Source organism: Pectinophora gossypiella, chromosome 22, assembly GCF_024362695.1.
Source record: "Pectinophora gossypiella chromosome 22, ilPecGoss1.1, whole genome shotgun sequence".
Lineage (NCBI taxonomy): Eukaryota > Metazoa > Arthropoda > Insecta > Lepidoptera > Gelechiidae > Pectinophora > Pectinophora gossypiella.
This window is the reverse complement of record NC_065425.1, coordinates 11,145,993-11,173,557: the sequence shown is the minus strand read 5'-3', so window position 1 is coordinate 11,173,557 and position 27,565 is coordinate 11,145,993. Positions and strand designations below refer to the sequence as shown.

At 39.6% G+C, this 27,565-nt stretch overlaps 1 protein-coding gene across 2 annotated transcripts in view; it reads right to left on the bottom strand.

The window, feature by feature from the left end:
• LOC126377023 (ABC transporter G family member 23) overlaps positions 1 to 27,565 on the bottom strand; it is a 129,024-nt gene that overhangs the window by 28,609 nt on the left and 72,850 nt on the right. For both annotated transcript variants that reach the window (XM_050024630.1, XM_050024631.1), the window contains 3 exons: positions 14,268 to 14,361; positions 8,929 to 9,047; positions 2,953 to 3,071 (listed from right to left, as the gene is read on the bottom strand). In XM_050024630.1, coding sequence (XP_049880587.1) covers positions 2,953 to 3,071; positions 8,929 to 9,047; positions 14,268 to 14,361 — 332 coding nt within the window. The remainder of the gene's footprint in view (positions 1 to 2,952; positions 3,072 to 8,928; positions 9,048 to 14,267; positions 14,362 to 27,565) is intronic.

The following is a 27,565-nucleotide window of genomic DNA, read 5'->3' as shown; positions in this document are numbered from 1 at the left end:
GAGTTGAAGTGATTGCTTGGTAACAGTAGGCACGTTAAGTCGTTGGTCCAGGCTATCTGCCATTTACTGATGTAAGTATGTACTTACAGTCATGAGCAATATTATGTAAGTACCCACTTTAGAACCTTGTCGCACTATCATAAGTATTTGACATACGATTTTGTCAAAAAAGTTAAAGTGAAACCCTCTTTATGTGTGTGTAATTGACGTGTTCGGAAAGGGGGTCCTAAATGGGTTTTATTATTTTACGTTTATTTTTAATTCAATATTCATTAATTTTGATTTTAGTAAGTTTCATTTTAATAAATTATGATTTTAATTATGATTAAAATTATGATTGACTTTCATCATCATCAGCCGTATGACGCCCACTGCTGGGCATAGGCCTCCCCCAAGGATCTCCACGACGATCGGTCCTGCGCTGCCCGCATCCAGCGGCTTCCCGCGACCTTCACCAGATCGTCGGTCCACCTTGTAGCGGGCCTACCCACTGAGCGTCGTCCGACACGTGGTCGCCACTCCAGAACCTTTCCGCCCCATCGGCCATCGGTTCTCCTCGCTATGTGTCCTGCCCACTGCCACTTCAGCTTTGCAATTCTCCGAGCTATGTCGGTGACTTTAGTTCTCCTGCGGATCTCCTCATTTCTGATTCGATCCAGCAGGGCAACACTTTAGAACCCGCCGTACCAAAACGCAGAAACTCTCCGCACACACACTCGAACTCATGGATAAGAGACACGAAATGAGGCTGCAGGACTCAGCGGATGTCGTACGTTATAGACAACTTAATAGACAGATCTCGAAGTCTTTGACGAGCGACCTTCGCCAATTTAATACTAAACGTATTAAAGAGGCTATAGAGCGGAACAAGGGCTCCAAGGTGTTCGCAAAAGATCTGTCTATTGGGCAAAGTCAACTAGCGAGACTGAAAACTGAGGACGGCAGAATCATTTCGTCGACTCCCGAAATCCTGAGAGAGATTGAGAGTTTCTATAGACAGCTATATTCCACGAAAACATCAGGCGAAAGCATGGCTCGAGACCCTCGAGCCAAGCTTACCCGACACTACACTGAAGATATCCCGGACGTCAGCCTGTACGAGATTAGGATGGCCCTCAAACAACTCAAAAACAACAAAGCGGCAGGAGATGACGGAATCACAGCAGAACTTCTGAGAGCGGGCGGAACGCCAATACTTAAAGTCCTCCAGAGGCTCTTCAATTCCGTCATATTTCAGGGCAAAACGCCGAGGGCATGGAGCGGAAGCGAGGTGATCTTGTTCTTCAAGAAAGGGGATAAAGCCCTACTGAAGAACTACAGACCTATCTCGCTTCTGAGCCATGTCTACAAGTTGTTTTCGAGGGTCATTACGAATCGTCTCGCTTGCAGGTTTGACGACTTCCAGCCTCCCGAACAAGCCGGTTTCCGAAAAGGCTTTAGCACCATAGACCACATCCATACGCTGCGGCAGGTTATACAGAAGACCGAAGAGTATAATTTGCCACTTTGCTTGGCGTTTGTGGACTATGAGAAAGCCTTTGATTCGATCGAGACCTGGGCTGTGTTGCAGTCTCTTCAGAGGTGCCAAGTGGACCATAGGTACATCGAAGTGCTAAGGGACCTCTACCAAAATGCCACTATGTCAGTTCGAGTACAGAACCAGAGCTCTAATCCGATCCAACTGCAGCGAGGAGTGAGACAGGGAGATGTCATCTCTCCGAAACTGTTCACTGCTGCATTGGAGGATATTTTTAAGCTTCTGGACTGGAAAGGATTTGGCATCAACATCAACGGCGAGTACCTGACGCACCTTCGATTTGCCGATGATATAGTCCTAATGGCTGAGACCCTGGAAGACCTGAACACCATGCTCGAGCATCTCAGTAACGCATCCCAACGAGTGGGTCTTAGCATGAACATGGCAAAGACAAAAATTATGTCCAACGACCATGTCGCACCCACTCCAGTTCAGGTTGGGAACGTTACACTCGAAGTTGTAGACCAGTACATTTACCTAGGACAAATAATCCAGTTAGGTAAGTCCAACTTCGAGAAAGAGATCTCTCGTCGGATCCAACTCGGATGGGCAGCGTTCGGGAAGCTGCGGAATATCTTCTCGTCCAGAATACCTCAGTGTCTCAAGACGAAAGTCTTTGACCAGTGCGTGTTGCCAGTGATGACCTACGGCAGTGAGACGTGGCCGCTTACTATGGGTCTCGTGAGGAGGCTCGGTGTCGCTCAGCGGGCAATGGAGAGAGCTATGCTCGGTATTTCCCTGCTGGATCGAATCAGAAATGATTGACTTTATTACATTATTATTTTAAAATTTTTGATTGTAATAACTTTTAATTTTAAAGTGACATAATTGTAAAAAAAGAAAAATTGCTGTTTGATATGTGCGCATATAAAAATAAATATATAAATAAACGTGCATTGTCAACAAATGGGTCGTGTAGTCGATTCAAGATAAATTATGAAATTCTGATTACTAAAAACAGACAGATCTAAAAAGTAACGAAAAACATTTTCTTTTTTCTAATTAACTTATTTATGAATTGTAATAAAGAAAAACGTTTCAATAAGTCAATCATTTTATCACGTTTTTCTATGACGTCACAGTGTGGTTTTCACACAAATTCCATAGTAAGTAATTTCGTGTTTTAACGTTTAGTAAAAAGTCAAATAGCAATATTGCTTTTTAGATGACTAGCTTCAATGTGGCCTTTTTTTGCAACCCAGTGTATATTATAATCTAAAATCAGTCGAAAACTGAAGTCGCTTTGTTTTCTTCTTTTTTTTTCTTTACCTCTTTTTAGTTGTTGTATGATTTTGCGTGCTGTCAGCACACCCTGTTTGGGATATTTACTGTCCATTTTTGTTTGTAATTGTATATTTTATCATGTATTGTTAATGTCCTGTTGTGTGTTGCAATAAATAAATAATGTGACTAACCTTTGGTCCCTGGCTTGCCTCCCAGCACCCATATCTCCCCGCTGTTGAGCTTCCGTCGCCCCACGATGCACGAGAGCAACGTGGTCTTCCCGCAACCTGACGCGCCCAGCAGTCCGTATCTGGTGGGAAAGGAATTAAAAATTAAGTACTCTAATGTTCGAAAGGCCTTCGTGGTCTAGTTGTTAGAGCATTGGGCTCACGTTTTGGGAGGTCCAGGTCCGATTCCCGATGGGGACACTGTCGAAAATCACTTTGTGAGACTGTCCTTTGTTTGGCTAAGGCATTGCAGGCTGAATCACCTGGTTATCGGAAAAAGTAAGCCGTTGGATCCGGGCTTATCAGACCAAAAGCCTCCACCAATCCGCAGTGGAGCAACGTTCTGTGACATGTCCCCACCGGGATTCGAACCCGGGACATCCGTATCGCTCGCCGTGAGCCTAACGTTCAACCACTGAACCACAGAGGCCGTTAAGAGTGCAAAGTCTGCAGGTATAATATGTTTATAGTAAGTTACAAAGAACAGTTTATTTCAACAACAAAATTACGTGTAAGCGGCCGACCGACGCTTGCGCAGCGAGGACGTTCGTTGCGACACTCACGCGCACCTTCTAACAACGCAACAGATACAATAAGACAAGACGTTTTCCTTAAAAAAATAACGGTGTTTACTAAGTAGGTCTAAAAAATCTACTACAGTTTTTTTTACGATGCGGCTCACCACCTATCATGTTGGTCTAACAGATAGCTCGGTGAGGCGTCGGCACTTAGTTCATTTTGCGACAGATGTACCTACCTCTGACTACCCCATTTGAGGAGCAAGCCATCATATAAGACATTGACGGATTATACAGAATATTACTGACACCGTACCGTTACACCGTAACGAAAACTTTGAGGGGAGATTCAGACCATGATTCTGAGTTGATATCAAGTGGAATTTTCCGTCGCAAAAGTATGGAACTGAAAATTAATAGAAAAACACAATAAAATCCATGAATTTTCCGACAGGAAATTCCACTTGATATCAACTCAGAATCATGGTCTGAATCATGCCCCTCAGTATTCATTATTGCGAAAATATTAACCCTTTGTGTATAATAACCTGTATCTGGCCAGATAGTTTATGGTCATGTACTTATTTGAATTTTGAATTACTTTTTGTCAACCAACCCTGTTTCTATCTTAACAGTTAAGATGTCGCTAAAACTTTTTTTTTGACGTGACTTATTGTAGATATTGGCATCTGCGGCAACGCAGATGCCATTAACTCCTTGGCCGGACAAATGGGGAGCGCTGAAGGCTCTCACCCGGTACAACGTTTAAGACAACAGGCCTGACAGGCCAGTTGGGCGCGAACCTCGGCTTAGGGCGTCGTCTGAGAGGAAAAATATTTGAAAGAATTTGTCGACCCTAGTGGGTCGATAGCGATAAGCGCTGATTGAGGGGAATCGTCGACCACGCCGGCGGGGTCGGTATTGGGTCGCTAACACCCTGTATGTTACTATAATACAGTAGTATAAGATCTTCAACATCGCCAGCCCATTAACGTCCCCACTGCTGGGGCACGGGCCTTCCCTATGGATGGAAAGGGAGATCGGGCCTTAAACCACCACGCGGGCCCAATCGGATTGGTGGTTATTAACGACTGCTAATGCAGCCGGGACCAACGGCTTAACGTGCCTTCCGAAGCACGAAGGAGCTCGAGATGAAAACTTTTTTTTGTGGTCACCCATCCTATGACCGGCCATTGCGAAAGTTGCTTAACTTCAACAATCGCAGACCGAGCGTGTTTACCGCTGCGCCACCGAGCTCCTCAAACCCTGTACGTTACTATAGTATAAAAGTATAAGATCTTAGCAACCTCTAATATGCTGTTTGTTTACAACCTCACGTTACCACCGCCTATCTTTATGGCTTTTTGTGGTTTTCGGAATCATAATATTAACATTTTATAGTAATAATTGTTGTGTTGTCCGTCTGTCTATCGTTTCCGTATGAGTCAGTATGTACGAGTATATATTTAGATTTTATGATATTATCTGCCCACTTGTTTGTTATAATTCTGTCTCAGTTATAATGTGAATTATGGTAGGTATGATCTTGCTTCGGAAGGCATGTTAAGCCGTTGGTCCCGGTTACTACTTACTGATGTAAGTAGGTAGTCGTTACATGAGCCATGTCAGGGGCCTTTGGCGGCTCAATAGTAACCCTGACACAGGGTTGGGTTGTTAGAAGAAGTGGCAGGGATTGTAGAATATTAAATAACTAAAGTATAATATTGATGTTTAATAATTATACTTCTTCTATTTAATGTAATATGACACTAGCATATGACATTAACTGGGCACAAATCCTAGAAATTACGGCATATCCAAACATAAAATTAAATCTCGTAAAGTCGAATTGAGTCACATAAAGACTTATTTTTAGACATGTACTACTTTTCCTGTATATACTAGTGTTTTAATGGAAAATTTTCAAAGGCTATTAACCTATTGTAATAATCTATTGTGTTGGAAGTTGGTTCAATAAAAAAATCGTTTGACCGCAACGACAGCGATCTTATTTTAATATTAATATTTTATTTTAATTTGTTTGGAAACACGTTAGTTTTGATATTCGTAATCCATGATAACCCTGTTCAGAGACGGAGGCTTACATGTTCATCAATAGGCTACTTTCCAACTAGTCAAATCAGTTACTTTTTAATAAACGTCAAAACACGAAATGTCTATGAGCATGAAAAAGCACACTGTGACGTCATAGAAGAACGTGACAAAATGTCGGACATATTATTACGTTTTTCTTCATTAAATTCATAAATAAGTAAAATAGAAAAAAGAAAATGTTTTTCGTTAATTTTAGAGGTGTCTTTATTTAGTAATCAGAATTTCGTAATTTATCTTGAACGTAGTACACGACCTAATTAGGTATTAGATTTTTCGTGTATAAAAATTTGAATTCAGAACTAAATACTTTATTGTTTTGTTTACGCGGGAATCAAAACAAGACATTAATAAAGGATTTTCTGTTTAGTTTTCCCCGAAGTGTAAGGCAAAGGGAACTATGCCCATACAGCCATGTCTTACGTATTTTTTTCCTTGATGATTAATGAAATGATGAAAGGTGATGAATATGAATGATGAAACCTAAGCCCCCACCCTCGGAGTGACTCCTACTCCGAACCCCAAACGAATTACTCAAAAGTCCGCATAAACTTCGAGTTATGAAGCGGCTTGTTGGCACGAAGCGAAAATAGGTAGATACACTTTGTTTATTGAATATTCCGATATAATAACACTGTCGCGTATGTTTTCCGACTAACTTAATGCGATCATTAACCACAAAACATCACTTCGTATTAATTATTTAGATTATTCAATGAAGAAAGCAACTATCCCGTTCCCGTTCCCGCCAAAAAGTCCATTAATAAAGGAGTACTTAATTCTGAATTCAAATTATGATACACGATTAGTACACGATAAATCTAATAATATGATGTTACGATTAGTACACGATAAATCTAATAATATGACCTATTGATGAATATGGAAATTAGTATTCGTTTATATTCGGAAAATTATACGATGAATGCCAAGAGACATTAAAAAATAGTAGCACTGATCGCCGTTAGCTAGTGTTGGCCGCAGCGTGGTCATACGTCAATGATTAGAGATCACACCATTCGCACCCCATTATCTACTCTATACCTTCAACATTAGACGTCATAATTTAAATAAGATAATCTGTCTGCGTCGCCTAACCAATTACATTATCGACCATTCCTATTGCATTGCTAGGTGTATGACAACAACAGACGTATAGTGATGTGTTGTGTGAATTTATAAGTAACTACTAACTAGTAATATAGTATTTGTTTTCTAATCCTTATCGCTATTGACCCACTAGGGTTGATTAATTCTTTCAAAGATTTTTCCTCTCAGACGACGAACTGAGCCGAGGTTCGCGCTCAACTGGGCACCATCAGGCCTGTTGTCTTAAACGTTGTACCGGGTGAGAGCCTTCAGCGCTCCCCATTTGTCTGGCCAAGTAGTTAATGCCATCTGCGGCAAATCTACAATAAGTCACGTCAAAAAAAATGTTTTCTAATCATTTGGATTTCAAAAATTCGAATGTGTCATTCGAATATTGTCAACAACGTTCGATATTATGCGCCATTTTTTTTAATACCTAAAAATACAACAATCGACCTTACCCATTCTGTAATAGTGATTATTATTCAGTACAAAAATGTAAAATTCTGACTTATCAGCGCATCCCATTTGTTTCCATTAGTCTGGCCAAGTAGTGAATGCCTCGGAAGTCTAATAAGCATGAATAAGGAACACGTAGATTATCGATTGGCGAATTCTTTGCAAGTTCCAAAGAATATAAACGTGCCAATTAACGCGAGAAAAAGCCTTGACTAATATAGGAAAAGATGAAGGTCTTTCCTTGCCCAATAAATACTAGCATATTATAATACTTAGACCTAATACTAATCCCTAATATAAAAGTAACAATAGCACAAGCGCTCACGTACTTTGTTCCCATCTCTACGTACAATGGCGTACAATAGGCAGTTTTTAACGATTTGTCAGAGGTTAATAATCTTTTGTTATTGTGTGACCTTGCATGCGCCATCTTTCCGTGATGACGTTCGCACTTATTATACCTGGGAGGTCTTGACTCCTCTGGGTAGGATGTGAATGATCTGTTTACGTACGTGCGCTTACGCTCGTGATACCGGCTGGCTCTTAATAAGGGAGAGACCACGGAATCTTTTTCTTATTGTGTCGATGGCAAACTAAATAGATGGCAAACTAAGTATGGCGCTATCTGCAGCGCTCATCAGATCCTGCGTGCAGGTGTTCGGGCACGCAGGACACGATGTAAGATGTTCCATCGTTTGGGGAACAGTGCCGCACTTGCACTTTAAGTTCGAGCCATCCGAGAAACCCCACCTGAACAAATTGTCCTTACTTCGGCCCACCTGAGTCCGAAGTCTAGACTTCCAGGTAAGCCAAGGCAAATCAAGACCTGGCGGAGGCCTCTCGGACGGCGAACCAAAAGGTTTTGGGAGGTGTAACCGTTCCTGCCACGGAATAGAAGAGAGAGATTGGGTTGGAAGGGCCAAGTGAGCGCGAAACGCTCGCCATATAGGTCCCGGCAAACTTCTTGAGCATCGACCTTGACTGCGCACAACCGAATTTTAGATCTCTTTGGTGGTGCGGTACGGGGCGCGGGGGCGGGTGAGTCCCGCATTGACCGGCTATTGGTAGATCAGTCGATACTTCCCCCGCGCACTGTCTTCGTCCCTTTGACTCCCGAATACACTTGCGTGCAGTGAAACTGTCACGTTTTTGTGATTGCTCTTTTGTTGGATTTTTTTGTTATTGCTCATTTTTTTAAGTTTAAGAATTAGTTACTAGCACGAGGTCTATGTCTACAGATCCAAAACCTAGCACTAGCTCTGGTATTGCTGGTTTCAACCTCATGGAAGGAATATTATACTTGCCTGACGATTAGTTTTTTATTAAATATAATAATATAATATAAGTTTTAATAAACTATAATAATATAAGTTTAGTTTTATTTACATAATTAAATAATATAATAATTAGTTTTTTTTAATGAAGTTAAGAAAATAATCAAAAGTTCATTTTTTTTGCACGGAAGTGTACGTGCGCGAACTTTCCCCCACTACGACACTCGATGCTCAAGAAGTTTGCCGGGAGTTATACAATTATGAGCAATTACTTCAGCTTTGCACTCCGCTCGTCCGCACACATTACGACGCACGGAGCTCCGCCATAGTATATTAAAAGGTGGTCTTGTACACAAGAAAATGCACGGGTATATATCAGATTCCAATAGGAATATTGATACCGCGTTTTAAAATACTAGTGCTGCTATCTAACGAAACATGACTGAACTTTTGCAGCTTTTTAGACAGGTAACGAATTGTATACTCACATGGTGCCCTTAGCGACTGTCATGTTGAGGTTGGACAGCACGTGGTTGGGTCGTTTGTTGGAGCCGTAGTGTTTGAACGCATGTCGCACGCACACCGCCTGCTGTCGCTTCTGCCATATCTGGTGGAAATCAGAAATCACAATTATTTATCAAAAAAGTAGAAAAAGAAGTAATTCATAATCCGAGCGTTATCTGGTTTTGCACGGGGTCCGCTTACGTAACCTGGCGATTTGACAGGTCCGGTTTTTACAGAAGCGACTGCCTGTTTAACCTTCCAATCCGCGAAGGGAAAACCAACTCAGTACGGATTAGGTCACATACCTCCGTAACGCATTTTTCGGGAATATGGGTTTCCTCACGATGTTTTTCTTCACCGCTAAACACGTGATAATCATACGAGTAGTCACTCATTATGAAATCGTAGGTTCGAATCTAGCAGAGACCATAACTAATGACTGTCAAAATTGTTTTAGAAGTTTGGGTCATAAATAATTATCATTCGCCTCTTCCTTTTTGATGCGAACAGCAAAGGACCTGTCTGCCATCGTCTGTTTTTCCAACTCGTTATAATGTGGGAGTCTTCAAGGTTAGAATAAATAGGCATTTGCTAGATAAGCGTGATCGACTCTAGACCACATCGTCACTTTAGGTGAGATTATGGTCACACGCGAGCTGATATTATTATTGAAAGACAAATGTGGACAGTTTTATAATATACAGGAATACAGGGTGTTAGTGACATCGTAACGAAAACTTTGAGGGATGATTCAGCTCATTATTTTGAATTGATATCAAGTGGAATTTTTCTTCGCAAAAGTATGGACCTGAAAATAATATAAAAAAAAAACAAAATTTTTCATGAATTTTCTGATTCACTTGATTTCACTTGATATCAACTCAGAATCATGGTCTGAACCATCCCCCTCAGTATTCGTTACGATGTCACTAACACCCTGTAATATTCCACCGTCTATGCTCCTGCGGCATCTTACTGACCTCATTTGAACATCTTATTTCAAAAATATAAGGGAGTATTCTTTTTTTGAAAAATAAGGAAAAACATTAGTCAAAACCTTTTCTTCGAACATACAAATCGACGATAAATATTATTGTCCGGTTGGAAATATCTAGTCGTTTAACTCAACTGCGTATAAGTAGATATGTCTGTTTGTACTAACAGACAATGGGTACTTGGTCCTTTAAAGGCGAGTGTTAAATAAACAATTTCTCGGACAAAGCAAGGACGGGGGAATTGCATTCGTAAATACTGTGGACAAAATGTACTACGCAGCTGTATTAGTATCCATAAGAAAGGACAATACTCAAAATGTATGGACAAATAAAAATATATTAAGTTTAATAGTCATAATTATATCCAGCTTACATCGTATCAATAGTGGTTGCAGGTTGCCTTTGATTACTTGTGGCCCTGCCCACTCCATTAAGAATTACGGGCGTGAGTTTATGTAAGTATGTATGCAAGTTTAGTAACTAGAACTCGACTATGGAAAAATCGAGCTAGAAAAATATACGGTCGAATTGAGAACCTCCTCCTTTTTGAAGTCGGTAAAAAGTATAAAACATGAAAATATTGTGATGTTTAGTAGGTGATGCTCGTGGTTGGTCGTATGCCAATCTATCCTAAGATTTTTTTTTGGGAGCTTACAGCTTTTACAATGGTACATTAGTATGTAACATTGGAAGCTTTATTACGCTTTTTGAAGAAATAAGCTTTTATATATTAATTTTATACATTACAGGACTTTTAGATATTAAGTTCATTAAAAAAAAATCTGTTCGCATGGCTTTTTTTTTAATTATTTTCAATTTTGTACTTTTACGATGGAAAATTCCATTTGATATCAACTCAGTATCAAAGCCTGAATCATCTCTTAAAGTTTTCGTTACGATGGCACTAACTGTATAATTACAAATACAGATGTATTTTTAGAACTAAGTTCAGTCATACATAACATTTTATTACAATTCTAAGAATAGCCTGACAAATCACTACCGATTTTGTAACGTAATGGATATTATTATCATTACACGTTTATAGTCTTTGAACAATGGAGTTAAATTGTATAATAAAATACTTATTAATTGTGTGCCATCAAAGACCAAGTAAAATTTAAACTTCTTTTTATATGAAATGTAATATGACACCCGTTTTCTAATATGTGTCAGTGCTATGATTGAGCCACCAAATGCCCCTGACATGGCTCATATAACGGCTACTTACTTACATCAGTAAGTAAATACGAATCATTTTACTTCCGGAAAATCAAACTAGAGATCACAAAATGATTGATATATCCCCTCTGGGATTCGAACCGGGGACCTCCGGGTTGTGAGCCCAACGCTCAACCACTGGACGATGCCTACACTACTGCCTACTCCCTCTTTTATGTTATAATTGAAGTTCATGCAGATGTAGGTGTAAGTATTCTACAGTGTGTAGTTTTCGGACCCGACAAACTTTAAGGGTGGATTTTACGAGTTATTTCACCCGGAAAACACCCCCATATGTGGGATGAAATCTCAATAAATTTTTACAAAAAAAATGTGATTAGGTGATTTTAAGTATTTTATGTACGTTTTTAGCAGTTGTGGATATTTTTATTCGATAGAGACGACTTTTTGCAGATAGATAAAAGCATTTTATTTCATGTCCGTAAGGCGTTTAAATCTCGCGATATAAATTTTTCAGAAGAAGAAGAAAATCTAAAATCTAAAATTTTAAAATGGTCGCCTTTCCTAGAATATTGAGATTTGACCCCACATATGGGGGTGTTTTCTCGATGAAATTACTAGTAGAATCCACCCTTAAAGTTTGCCGGGTCCAAAACTACACACTGTATACTGACTGCGGTAACAGTTCGATACAATAATTGCTGTAATTTGAGACGACAACGATACACGATCTGCAATTGACCCTATGTAGTATCATTAACACTATCATGAACGTGTTATCACGTTATACCAGCGGGGATAACATGCGGAACGTGATAAAATTATCGATCGATTCAATAATTTTTGTCGAAATCTTTAAGTTTGTTTTTTTCCCTTGTATGCCACGTGATTTTGGCTGTCAATTTGACAACCAATTTCCTTGTTTTGTAGCTGTCATAATTTTTTGATATATAATTCGCCATATTGATTTATCGAACATCGTTCGCATTGTACTTAGATTTACAAAAATATATGTGAAAGTGCTACCAACAAATCGTGGTTTTCTTCCATTGTGCTTCCACCACACACCAGCCCTTCAGCCCATCAGAAGTTGTTTAGATGATGATGACGCTTCAGAGTTTTAAGAGGTGTCTAGAGGTTATAACGCCGATAACTTCAAGCCATATATTTCAAGCGTATCTGTTAATCAAGCCGCTAAAATTGTCATTCTCCTGCCAATTTTTGGCGTGGCGTTTGTCTTTGTATTAAAATTAATTAGCATCATTCTTGTATTCGTTCAATGGCATTGGTTTAACGTTTGATATGTGTAGTCATGAGCAATATAATGTACCCACTTTAGGACTGTGTCGCACTAACATATTTGACATTTAGTGAGACTTACAGTTCAATTTGTCAAAAAAGTTAATGTGACATGGTACCAAAGTGTATACATATTAATGCTCGTGACCATACCTACCTACACGTGTTAGTAGAAAAGAGGATATTATTAAAACTTATATTATTACTAGGTACTACTTACTTACTTACTACATTACTTTTTTGTTTTTGTTTTTTAGTTATATTTAAACTTTTATACTTAGTAATTATCATATCCTACCCTTTTTTTTCGGCGATGGGAAATGCCTATCGCATACCGATCCGCCGCGGAGGCAGCGAGAGGGTTATATAAAAAAGTGTCCGTATCACCGCCGTTATGCCAAGCTGCGGGGACACTTTCGCATTCTTCCGCGGAATCATATCCTAACCTAACCAAGATTTGTCAGATCCCGTTTTTTACTGTCTATCCGATTTTCCATCCCAACTCTACCTGCCATCCGACGGTATTATTATAGGTGTAATTCTATGCAAGATTAGACAACATAGGCTTACGATTATATCCCAATTGGGTTAAAAGAAAAAAAGCTACAAGGAAGGAGAGGAAGGGGAAGACCAAGAAGAGCTTACATGGAACAGATTAAAGAGAAGGTGAACGTCGTATCTTATAAGGAAGTGAAGGAATTGGCGTTTGATAGACAAGAATGGAGAATGCTACACCGACAAGAGCGTGACATTAGTGATGATGGGTTGATCAGGGGTACATTCATCGGAAGATGACCTAAGTACCCACACCTCACCGAGCTTTCTGTTAGAACAACGTGATAGATGATCAGCCGTATCGCAGAGATAACTGACTTTTAGTAGATTTGCGCTAAACTTGGCCGGGCAAATGAGTCTCTTTGAGAAAATATTATTATATCCGTTTTGTATTCTGACTCACCATTTGTATTGATTAAAGAGCGGAAATTGTGGTTTTTAGTTCGTGTAAATCCCCGATGACTTTGTATGTTAATTATTAATCATCGCATAATTAATAAAAACGGCTAATCATCTTGTCCTTAAAGGTTATAGTAATTATGATAGTCCTTAGAATATGTCGACGTCACTATAATTTATGCGAAAAGTGATATTTCAAAGTTGAAATTAATTAAGTACCTAGCTAATTTAATCCTTTTCTCAGGACAAAAGGTTTAGTAACGGAAACTTTGAGGGATGATTCAGGCCGTGATACTTGAGTTGATATCAAGTGGAATTTTCCGTATGAAAAGTATGGAACTAAAAATTATTTTAAAAAACAAAATAATCGTGATTTTGGCGACGGTAATTCCACTTGATATCAACTGAATCACCCCCCTCAGTATTTGGTAGTCATGAGGAATATCATGGACCCACTTTTGAACCATTTCGCGTTAACATATTTGATAATTAGTGAGACTTACAGTTCAGTTTGCCCAAAAAGTCAATATGACATGGTACCTACTAAAGTGTATACATATTAATGCTCGTGACCGTATCGTGTCACTCTGTTTTTCGCATTTAGACTCTCTTCTTCTATCATGTGGGTTGTGAGGTGGAGTACCAACCTCATCCAACCTAACTCCTTCCAGAAGCTCGGAAGCCTTCTGGGGTTTTCACAGGCTTCGCGGAGCGACCCTACTCCTTTGAGTACTTGAACCCGTTGTGCTGACCATCCCAGTTTTCCGGCTAAGTAGTTAATGCCACCTGCGGCAAATCTACAATTAGTCACGTCAAAAAAAAAGCTGACACTCCCGTCCATTCCAGGATGTCACCGTGTCACTAATACAATAATATATAGGAAGTGTACTGACCGTGCTGTCTTGTTTTTCGTAAGGTGCTGAGAACTGTATCTGGCTCATCTTGGGCTCCTTCTCGTCGCCCATCGGCGACGGAGGCGAGGTCTCTCTGTGGACAAGGGAAAACAAAATTAGGATAAAAAAAAAAAAAAAACAAAATACGCATTCACGTATGTTCTCCTTCGATTTCCAACCAGAAAGCCTAACTGTTGTTTCTATCACACCCACGGCTCCCGTGCGCCGCGTCCGTGATTTTATCCGGTTTTCTTGTTTATACTATCTCGTGTTGCCTACTTGACCGGACAAATGGGGAGCGCTGCGGGCTCTCACCCGTCCGCAGACTTTGCACTTTGCAAACAATTTGGAAAACTGTGACTTCATCTCTTATGCAGCAAGATGCTTTAGTCCCTGTCTGAAGTTTACTGTGTCCAGGGTTTACACGGCAACCAAGCTCCGCGCAGCGCGAATTATTTCAATGGTTTCGAACAATAGACGCAGTTAATGCTATTTACGTGGATAGACAACGTACCCGTATAACTATTGGCTACAGGGTATATTCGCGCGCAATTGCCGTGCCGCGAGGTTTGGTAATTCATTTGCCAATTTTCATACAAATCCTGCCTGACGGTAGACGGACAAACCAAGGTTATTATATATACATTTTTGTTTAAGTAGACCTGTCGTGTGTGTGAGAGCCGTGGTAGCCCAGTTGGTAGAACGCTTGCCTCTCACTTTAAGGTCACAGGCTCGAATCCCAGCACAGACCTAAACCAATGTATGACGAATTTGTTTTCGAATTCATGTTTGGATCATAAATGATTATCACCTGCTCAGCGGTGAAGGAAAACAACGTGAGGTTTCCCGAGTAATGCATTTTCGGAGGTATGTGACCTAACCTGTATTGGGCTGGTTATCCCTTCGCGGGTTGGAAGGTCAGACAGGAAGTCGCTACTGTAAAAATCGGTCCTGTCAAATCTTCAGGTTGGGTAAGCGGACCCTGTGAGAAACGGGTTAATGCTACGGAGATGATGTTTAAGTAGACTTGTACGGTCACGAGCATTAATATATATACACTTTGGTACCATGTCACATTAACTTTTTTGACAAATTGAACTGTAACTCTCACTAAATGTCAGATATGTTAGTGCGACAGAGTCCTAAAGTGGGTACATTATATGCTCATGACGTATATGTGTGTGTTCAATTAAAGCCGGAAAATCGTATGACGATAAAGTACTTAAGTGTTAATTTAAACGCAATAAAATATTAATTAGAGTTCCATTAGCAATCAGTAAGAGATTCCCTAAACTAAACGACTTAGGAAAAGTGAGCTCCGTGCCGTTTACTGTGTCGTCATTATAACATAAGCTCGCTATATCCCAATTGGGGTAGTCAGAGGTACATCAGAAAATAAATTTAAAGCTCATGTAAAGCTTACTTTATATAAAAAATAAGATTAATGATTACCTAAATGATAAATATGTCTTATATTAAATATGTTCCTCTAGTTATTAAATAACTTGTAATGCATACACTAATTGATTTAAAAGATGTGTGGCTGTTGCAGTCTCTTGTCATTTCTTCTCCTCAGCCATAACACCTTGCGAAATGACGTAAATGCAAAAATGTTACATTGACATTCAACAAGTTTATCCATGATAAATACGTTGAATAAATGGTTCTGATTTCAAACATCGCAAAATGAACTTCTTAGAATGGTGATGTTTCAGATTTACTACCCGAAAAAATGTATATCTTCTTCTCCTATCGTGTGGGTTGTGAGGTGAATTACCAAAAAAAAACACAACACATAAAATTTACACAAAATCGTTCTGAAGATAAAAAAAGCGTTAAAGTTTCCTTAAAATGTCCATAAAGTGTTTAAATGCCGGTAGTTCAGCGTACATTATGATTCTGAGTTCCTCTTACTAAGGTCAAGAGGGTGTGTCTGGTCAAACAACTTGGTACATGAGGAAAATAACATATTTATCTGACATCCTTCTAGATTATACTAAAATAAAGAGAGACAGCCTCATTGTCGAAATCACTTTGTGAGACTGTCCGTTGTTTCGTAAAGACTTTTCAGGTTTGAATCGCCTGATTGCTGATTGTCCGAAAAAGTAATATGATTCCGAGCTTCGGAAGGCTCGCTAAGCCGTTGGTCCCGGCTATTAGCCGTAAAAATACCTCCACCACGCTGCTCCAATGCGGGTTGCTCCATTCCCCCTCCGGTTGATTGAGAGGAGGCCTGTGCCCAGCAGTGGGACGTATATAGGCTGTTTATGTAAGTATGTAAAGAGAGACAATCTTAAGTACAGGGGTCTGTTGTCTTATTTTTTACTGGGTGAAAGCCCTTAAAGCTCCCCATTTGTCCGGCCAAGTAGTTAATGTCATTTGCGGCAGATCTACAATAAGTCAACGTCAAATAAAATGTATCATTTGTTATGCCTGGAAACCTTTATTAGCGCCAGTGCAATGCTTGATTTCAACGATAAATGTTCAATAGACAGAATTGTTGAATTTGCTACAGACTTACTTCCTCTTACTGCCATAATATTAAGGTACTCATTGCTCTACAGGGGGGTTAAAAAAGCCACATCAAAGCAATTCATCAAAAAGCAATATTGCAATTTGACATTTGCGCATATAAAAGTAAGTGCGCAATGCAAACAATTCCCGACGACCCGATTACTCTAACCATAGAGGCAGTCAATCACTTCAGGACCCCGATACCGACCCCTCCGGCGTGGTCGACGATTTCCCTCAATCAGCGCTTATCGCTATCGACCCACTAGAGTCAATTAATTCTTTCATCAATATTTTAGATCGCATTCCGCATCTGCGGTGTGAAGTTGAGTGATAGAGTGAGAAACAGTGTGATTAGACAGAGATGTGGTGTAAAAGACGATATAGTGACTAGGATTGAGAAGGGAATGTTAGGTTGGTTTGGACACGTAGAGCGGATGAAGGATAATAGAATTGCAAAAGCGGTATATAAAGCGAAAGTTGATGGTAGGGCTGGCAGAGGAAGACCGAGAAGGACTTACGATGACCAAATTGGAGATGTCCTTAGAAAAGGTTCAATACGATCTACTCTGAACCGGCGTGCGTGTATGAAGCGATTGATGAATGTGGAGGAAGCAAGAGAAGTGTGTCAGGATCGAAGCAAATGGAATTCTATAGTCTCTGCTTACCCCGGTGGGAAATAGGCGTGAGTTTATGTATGTATGTATGTGTGTATCAATATTTTAATGAAAAAAAAATGCAAACAAATGTCAAATAGCATTATTGCTTTCTTAGATGAATTGCTTTAATATGGCCTTTTTATACCCCCAGTTGTCACTAACACAGTTGGCTCGACCATTGTAGACGGCGCTACGGCTCACTACCATCACGTTGGTCTAACAGAAAGACTCAGAAGAAGGTGTGGGTATTTAATTCATTCATCTTGCGATGGACAAGGCTCTGACAAGTCCAATTGCTAAATACTCATGAGTTTTTATAAAGAGGAATGTGTGCTGACAGAAGATAGAGGAGATGAGGAGAGGCTTCAAGAATCTATGTAGGACTGAGAGTCAATTAAAACAGACATAAATAGAACAGTTTCAGCTGCTTTTCGCAAAATCCGACAGAGGGATTGTGTCCTTTCTAACATGATGGATGATTGTCACCACAAGGTCCATCATATCGATCTTAGGACTTCACATCAACAGTGGCTGCAAGTTATCTTTGATAAAAGAAATTAAGATATCTTAAGTGTAAATATTTTTTCTTTTTTTTTTGTTTTTTTTTTTGTCTTTGATTGTTTGTGGCTCTGCCCTGCCCATTAGCGATTGCGGCCGTGAGTTTATGTATGTCTATGTATGTGTGTAAAGAGACATAAATCACATTTAAAAAGAACGAGAGTTCATCGGTTGCTCTTTAAGGACAAAGACCTTTAGAAAAAAAAAGTCAACGCTTTTGTCTATGCTCAGTTCATTTTTAATTCAACAGGCATAGGCAATGAGCATTCAGCCAACGTAGGGAAGACATTTTGACATATCGCTCACGGTCGCTATGGCGAAATTGTCACTATTACGATAAATTACGCGTCTCAGCAATTAGAAGTATGGCTGTCTCCTTCTAACTCGTTATGACCTTGGTAAGTGCGGAACGATCGATTGATAGTCGTTACGTCTTTTATGTCGTCAGTGCTGTCATTTGGTTAGTAATCGATTTGACGTAGACGATTTTGACTGGCACCGATATGGTCATCTGTTTTAGAATGATTGATTGTTATATAATCGACTCTTTGTGACGTCTCATGGACTTATTTGAATTGGTCCTTGTGCCAATATGTTTGCAATGCGACCCACCTTAATGTCTATTCAAATTAATTTTAAATGCAAGCTCAGAAAGCGAAAATATAAATAACTTGTGGCAACGACCGATTTTAGCAAAGAGAATTTAATTCACCAGATTCTAGGGCGAGCAAAATTTAGAAAAAGTAAAAAGACAAAAGACAAACCATGACATACGGAAGAATAAAACAGTAATTCTTACAAACTAAGGAGATTGTATATAATGTCTAAAAAATTAAAAACTCATGTCAAAATGTTTGTGCATCGTTTATACTTATTTGCATGCCCATCTAGTTAGTAGAATCAGAATCATTTATTCAACGTAATTATCATAGATAAACTTGTTGAGAGTCAATTTAACATTTTTGAATCTACGTCAAATTTCGCAAGGTGTTATGGCTGAGGAGAAGAATTGACAAGAAACTGCAACAGCAGTACATCTTTAAAAATCAATGTAGGTCGATTTTGGTACAACAATATTCTTGGTCTTCAATCTTCATCACCATTACAGTTAGGGACCTATCTCATTGAGACACCGTGGTTGCGTCATCTTATTCATACTTACTTTACCTCATCATAGCAATAGGCTATTTGACAACCTAGTCAAATGAGATACTTCTTACGAAACGTCAAAACGAAAGTTCTCTTTGGAGTTTGTATGGAAATACTGTCCTGTGACGTCATCAATAAAAGCGGTCAAACGTCGTACTCGTTGTTACTTAATTCATAAATAACATTCAAAAATAAGTCGAGAAGTAAAATGAGATTGATTTTTGATCATTTTAGACAGGCTTCTATTTCTAGATTAGCATTTTATAATTTATTTTTGACCAAGTCAAATACCGAATTCTGTTTACCGTTAAAAAAATATAAACATCGGACAAAAACAAGCTTTATGTAGTGTAGCAATCAATTAATTCATTAAAACATCATTTTGTAGCTATTTTTAATACATCGATTAATAATACTTCGAATTCTCAACAAACGCACTGTTTAAAAAAAGAACGGCCCCTGTGGTCCAGTGGTTGAGCATTGGACTCACGATTCGGAGACCCCGGGTTCGAATTCCGGTGGGGACATACCACAAAAATCACTTTGTTATCCCTAGTTTGGTTAGGACATTACAGGCTGATCACCTGATTGTCCGAAAGGAAGGTGATCCGTGCTTCGGAAGGCACGTTAGGCCGTTGGTCCCGGTTACTATTTACCTATGAGCCTATGGTGGCTCAATCATAACCCTGACACCAGAGTTGGTATTCCAAGGCTGGTATTCCACCTCACAACCCACACGATAAGAAGAAGAAGAAGTTTAAAAAAAGGATTTTTAAACGTTCTATTATGCCCTAGATTGTAAATTCTCAACATATTTTGGTTTTCCACAAGGTTATTTGACTCAGTATCCATAAGTCTACTGAATGATTAAATCAATATACTGCAAACCGGACTGGCCAGTCGGAAACCAGTTTCCAAAGTCGCGGTTCAATTATTTGTTAAAACGAAACTAAATTCAAATTTATTCCGCGGACAGTGTTACCGTGTCAAATAAATTTGACAAACACGACTCGTTGTAGGTTGTACGGGCCTATTATTTTAAAATCGATTTCATTTCAATGAGCTACTTTTCAGGCTACGTTCCCCAAAAACAAAATAGATGGCATTATACAATTTGTAGCGTACTAACAGACAAATATTTGTACCAACAGACAAAAATACTTTTACACGTAATTTAACCTATAGAGGGTGTTAGTGACGTCGTAAAGAATACTCGGAGGATGATTCAAACCATGATTCTGAGTTAATATCAAGTGGAATTTTCCGTCGCAAAATTCATTTTTTTTTAGTTTTTTAAATTATTTTCAAATCTATACTTTTGCGATGGGAAATTCCACTTGATATTAACTCGGAATCATGGTTTGAATCATCCCCCGAGAATTCGTTACGACGTCACTAACACCCTCTATAGGTTAAGTTTCGTGTAAAAGTATTTTTGTCTGTTGGCAAACCAAATAAATAAATAAATAAAAATTAAACGGGATAATTGCCTATTTTATCTTTTTTTTTTTTGACGTGACTTATTGTAGATTTGCCGCAGATGGCATTAACTACTTAGCCGGACAAATGGGGAGCGCTGAAGGCTCTCACCCGGTACAACGTTTAAGACAACAGGCCTGAGGGTGCCCAGTTGGGCGCGAACCTCGGCTCAGGGCGTCGTCTGAGAGGAAAAATATTTGAAAGAATTAATCGACCCTAGTGGGTCGATAGCGATAAGCGCTGAATGAGGGAACCTATTTTATCATTGCTCGGGTGCTTATTCAAAAATATGATGTAATGGCAAAGGAATACATAAAGATACTCGTAATTGTTGCTTGATATTTGGAATCTGTATAGGAGTTTTTGAGTATATTCAATACAAACATTAATACAAATCTTCCTCGTTATATATGAAAGCTATATTATAACATAACATAAACCCTATACACGTCCCACTGCTGGGCACAGGCCTCCCCTCAATCAACCGGAGGGGGTATGGAGCATACTCCACCACGCTGCTCCAATGCGGGTTGGTGGAGGCGTTTTTACGGCTAATAGCCGGGACCAACGGCTTAACGTGCCCTTCGAAGCACGGAATGATCTTACTTTTTCGGACAATCAGGTGATTCAAGCCTGAAAACTCCTTACCAAACAAAGGACAGTCTCACAAAGTGATTTTGACGATGTCCCCATCGGGAATCGAACCCGGACCTCCAGTTCGTGAGCCTAACGCTCTAACCACTAGACCACGGAGGCTGTTAAAAAAGTTATATATAATATAATAATATTATAAAGTAGATTTAAAACATGCAAAATCAGCAACATAGTTGTTAAGAGTGAAAGTGAATCATTCTCCACGCTGCACTTGCAAACACCCACTGTTCCGTAACATGAAAAGCAGACAAACATTTCTACAGTTATATTAGCACTTGTTTTACTTTTTACGTACATTATTGGACTTCGGCCAAGTAGTGGACGCCATCCTGATGACGACTATGTCCCAAAGGGGGTAGTCAGAGGTCTTCTTCTATCGTGTGGGTTGTGAGGTGAATAACCAACCTCATCAACTTTGGTGTCAGGGTTACGATTGAGCCCCCAAAGGCCCCTGACATGGCTCATGTAACGACTACATACTTACATCAGTAAATAGTAACCGGGACCAACGGCTTAACGTGGCTTCCGAAGCACAGATCATATTACTTTTTTGGACAATTAGGCGATCAGCCTTTAATGTCCAAACCAAACTAAGGATCACAAAGTGATTTTTGTGATATGTGGGGTGTTGCACATATGTCACGTGAAAAAGTAAACATAGGCTAACGTTGCGTTTCCATTGACGCAGAGCTATGCGGAGATCAGCGGAGATGTGCAGAAATCGACCAATCACCGTGAAAGAGAGAGTGACAGAGCGTCTTCGTTTTTCGCTCTCTCGAACGCTGTGATTGGTCTAATCCGCACATCTCCGCCCATCTCCGCGTCAGTAGAAACCCGGCCGGCGATTATCTACAGTAACAACATTACAAAGCACCACGTCTGTATCCCCGAAGGGGTGGGCAGAAGTGTATCCATCGCTAGATGAACTAAGCAAGTACGCTTCACTGAGCTGTTTGTTAGACCAACATGATATGTGGTGAGCCGTATCGCCGTCTATAATGGTCGAGCCAACTGTGTTAGTGAAAACTGCACTAAGATAGCTCAGGCGTGATGCGTGTGTAGTGTTATACAGGTGTTAGTGACATCGTAATAAATGCACAGGGGGATAATTCTAAGTTGATCAAAAGGCATTTTCCGTCCGCAAAATTCATGTTTTCTTTTTCAATTCTATACGTTTGCGATGGAAAAATTTACTCCAAATCATCCCGCAAAGTTTTCGTTACGATGTCACTAACACACTGTATGTAATACGACTTTTGACCAGACATTATGAGACACTGTATTTACATTACAATTAATGAATTCAAATTCAAATTCAAATTATTTAATTCGGACTGTATCCATATATGTTAGTAACAAACAACTTATATTCTAATGTTAGTAACAACTTATACAACTTAAGCTAATACACACGCGCGACCCTTGGCACAGTAGCGTGCAGCTGCATCCAGCGCTTCAGCAGCGGGGAGTCCCACCGGTCTGCTAACACACTCACGATACTGTTCGAGCTGGCGCACACGCGGCGCAGCAAGGAGGCGCAACGTTTCCTCATGATGGTATAGAAGCAATTAATTAAATGAAAATGAAATTAATTTAATGAATGTGAAGTATTGAATCATTAACATTTTAAGTAATTGTTTATGTCAACCCAAATTACTACAAAGAGTGACTCATGACTGACAAAGTGTTGGCTACTAATTATACATTGTTTGAGTTTTACGCTGTCATTAGCATCATTCTTCTTCTCACGTGAGGGTTGTGAGGTGGATTACCAACCTCATCAACCCTGGTATCAGGGTTATTTATGAGCCACCAAAACCCCCTGACATGGCTCAAGTAACGACTACGTACATCAGTAAGTAACCGGGACCAACGGCTTAACGTGCCTTCCGAAGCACGGATCATATTACTTTCGGACAATCGGGTGATCAGACTGCAACGTCCTAACCATACAAGGGGTCACAGCGTGATTTTTGTGATATGTCCCCACCGGAATTCGAACTCGGGACCTCCAGGGTCCTGTTTAATAAAACTTACAATTGTAAATTACAACGACAATTTGATGTTCATTACGTAGCTAATATGAAACTGCAAAATATTTGTGATCACAAACTCCGCAATGTACATCAAATTGTCATTGTAATTGACAATTGTAAGTTTTATTAAACAGGCCCCAGATCGTGAGCCCAACGCTCAACTAGTGGACCACAGCACACGCCTATTTCCCACCGAGGTAAGCAGAGACTATGGAAAGAAAAATACTTGATAATAATATGAAATTCCTGGTACCTATTTATATAAAAATAAAGGTTATTTATATAATATTTGTCGACAAAACACATTTGAATAACTGCAAGGTTTATTTACTGACATGAGAAGACTGTCAAGGTACATTCAAACTAAATACAAGGTCAAGGACCATATAGTATTACCTATTTATGAGATTACGGCCTTAAGATGATCCTTTGACCAAAATACATTTCACATATTTTTTTAAAATTTTTAATTTTATATTTAATTTTGAGCCCTACTTTTTACCCTATTTTTTAGGACAAAATAGGACAGTGGTTCCCCTCATGCTTTCCGCCCAGGTTAGGTCACATACCTCCGAAAATCGGGAATGTGGATTTCCTCACGATATTTTTCCTTCACCGCTGAGCACGTGATGAACATTTAAGATCCAAACATTAATTCGAAAACAAATTCGATAAGCACCTACTGGATTCGAACCTGCGAACTCAAAGTGAGAGTCAAGCTTTCTTAAAACTGTCGGTTTTGAAGACACGCTCGCGATGAGAAGTAATTGACCAACGCTTAAAAAAAGTACAAAGCCAACCTACATTTGCAGCGGTTCGTTTTACCTTATTTATTTTCCTGTGCCATTGCGCAATTAAAAAAGAAAAGAATGTAGCAGTACGGAGGTTATGACGTTTTTTTTTGTATATTTTACGCAATCGTGAATCAGATGCTATGTATAAAATAACACAGCTACATGTAAAGACGTACCAAACACTCAGAAATAGAAAAATAAGTTTTTTTAACGTGACTTATTGTAGATTTGCCGCAGTGTCACAACATTTTGCTGAGCAAATGTCCCTTTTTACCGACTTCAAAAAAGGAGGGGGTTTTTTCAACCGTATATTTTTAGAGATAAGGTTTAAATTGTTCACTACTCTATTCTGTGTACCTACCTACTTATTTCTAAAATAATTGATTTACTTTCTTCCTTCTTCTTTTAAATAGCATTAATTACTTGGCCGGACAAATGGAGAGCGCTGAGGGGTCTTGCCAAATATGTAGGTAAATGTTGTTGAACAACGCATTACTTAAGCAGGACCTATTTGTTTTAGTAGGTGAGCGGACCGTAGCAAACCCTACGTCATCTACCACCACGATGGAACCAGTTTATAGTTGTCACTGTTTGAATAGGCCTTCTAAAAATATAGGGTTGCCTCACCCAATCGTTGTAGTCAATGACGTAATGACATGTCACGGTTCGCTCTCGTACTTTTTTTACCGAAAGGTAAAGTTGTCCGAAAAACAGGACGGTTTTTGAAGAACTAAAAGTTTTTAAGCACGGTTGTAAACGGCAACATTAAACTTGTTTTTTTTTTCTAACAAATTGTGCAACAACCTTAAGAGAGCTGTAAGTCAATGGTAGCCCATCACGCTACTCAGTAAGGGCGCGTTCAGATGAGATCCGCCAATCATGCGCACGCGCCGCCATTTTCGTATATAATCGTCGAGACAACTATGATAGTGTAATGACTCATTGGTGCAAGTCTAGTACCGGGTTCGAACCGGTGCTCCCCGTTTGAGAAGTAAGCCAGCCTATCACAGGACCACAGTGACTATAAGATGAATGGATAATTAATTTAAGAGCCACGCTCTTGTCGGTGTAGCATTCTCCATGCTAGTTTTTAGGAAAAAATAGGACAGTGGCGCCTCTGAATAGCACTGACAGTTATTGCTGCCCTCTCGAAGGCTTAAATTATATATAGAACAAATTTCAAAGCGTGTTAGACGCGGCGCTAACGCGCTCGGCTGTGCAGCTGTGAGGCTCTCATACATAGTAGAAGCCGTACACTTGGGGGCCACATAATGGACCCCCAGGTAGTCATGGAGCTTTCTCCCAAAAATATGTTGGATCTCTTCGAACGGATCGGTCTAGAGGAGGATTTTTAAATGTAGGGATTTAGGTCACAATAGATCTGACAAGGTCGCAGTGATCTCGCGGGTTGTTTTTCAGTCCGGCCCTCACAATTTTCAAATAATAAACGCGTGTCGTGTGAACGCGCCCTAATGTAAGTTAATGGCGATCTTCTAGGAAGCGAGATACGGCGGAAACACGCAACCGCCATTACCGGCTTTTCTTTCCTTTTTTCTTCAATATGTGACAGTTTAAAATAAGAAATATTGTATACTGTGTCATTGAGTGTCATGTTATACTCTTTAATTTATTCCACCAACCCGCAGTGGAGCAATGCGGTGGAATATATCTTCACTAGTACATAACATCAACGGTTGCAGAGGCGATGATGGGAGCCATCGGTACAGCAATGCAGGACGGAAGGGGCAAGTCACGGGGACTGTAACCTTGGAACCTGACAGAGGGCAGCAGTAACTGTCAGTACTGGTCAGAGGCGGAAGAGAGGAGTCTTAGTACGGCTTTGAAATAGACTACTCTGGGCGCCATTCTACACGCGTCAGACAGAGTACTGCGGGGCGGAAGGCAAGAGGGAAACCACTGCCCTATTTTTCCCTAAAAAAGTAGCATGGAGAGTTAGGAGAATGCTACACCGACAAGAGCGTGACTCTTAAATTAGTGATGAGTACATAAGCTCACGACCACATCCCAATTGGGGTAGTGAGAGCTACATCCATCGCAAGATGAACTAAGCGCTCACACCTTGCCGATCTTTCTGTTAGACCAGAGTAATAGTTGGTGGGCTGTATTGCCAGAGCCCTCAACGCTCCCCATTTGTACGGCTAATAACTACTTAGCCACCTACTGTTGCTGGCAACACAAGTATAAAAATAATTAATTAATATTTTTTGGTATGGCAATGTTTAGACTCGAATGGCCGACGCCTCCCGCGAAAGTGTAAAAGTGTAATTTTATTAACAATATTTAATTAAACAGTGAAAAGTAACAATCTGGTGTTTTGCTGCAGTTGGATTTAGAACCCTCGACCTCTCACCATCTACATACTTATACAGTCCACACAAACCAAGAGCCGAACACCTACTATGCCATCCGAGGCAGGTAGTCACAAAAAAATCGAAGTGTATCACAAAACTAGTATACCTACTTACATGTTTCATACTTATGTCAAACCGATCTAGATTACAAATAGTTCTATTTTAGATAGTTCTAGGTCAGAGTAATTCATTTACTAGATAAACTTTTTGAAAGAATTTTAATTAAATTTCGCAAGTTACGTACGTTTTATTGTTTTTTTTTTAAATTTCTATGGCATTACAATATTTCTTTATTAATAATAACAAACACTGGAAGAGCGGAGTTTTTCCTGACACAGGCAATTTGTTGCTTAAAAGGAAACTCCAATAAACTAATGTACGACTGAATTTATAAATATACATTTTTGTTTTTTTTTTTTTTTTTGATTTTATTATTAATACGACAGCCTCTGTTCCTTTCGCAGCCAGCCAAAAGCACGGATCATCTTTCCTTCGGACAATCAGATGATCAGCCTGTGTCCTATAACCAAACTAGGGATCACAAAGTGATTTTCGTGATGTGTCCCCACCGAGATTTGAACCCGAGACCTGCGGATCGTGAGCCCAACGCTCAAACCACTGGACCACGAGGCCGTTAGATGATAATTAAAACATACTTCATTATTTCTTATATTATCTACTACGCAGATATGCAAATATACTAATTACAGAAATAGCGCTAAGAAAAAAACGCTATGGAAAACTTCATACTGTTTCCATAGTATGAGTATGAGTGACTATGTCGACTTTGAACCCATAACCTCAAGTTGTCGCCATTATTATCTCGTTCATAGCTCCGTCATAATGTTTGTAGGTAAATACATATTTAATTACATAAAGCATAGAACGTGGGTTCTAGAGACGCAACTGTTCTTTAAAAACTTTGAAATTGATTGGTGCGAGTTACATCGTAATGTCACGGGCGAATAAAAAAGTTAACTTCATTAAAATTTAAAGCGTTTCATTTTGTAATATTCAACTTAACGTGTGCTGTCAACTTAATTCTGTCGGGTGATTGCCCAATGAAAAACTTTTAGGTCTTTTTTA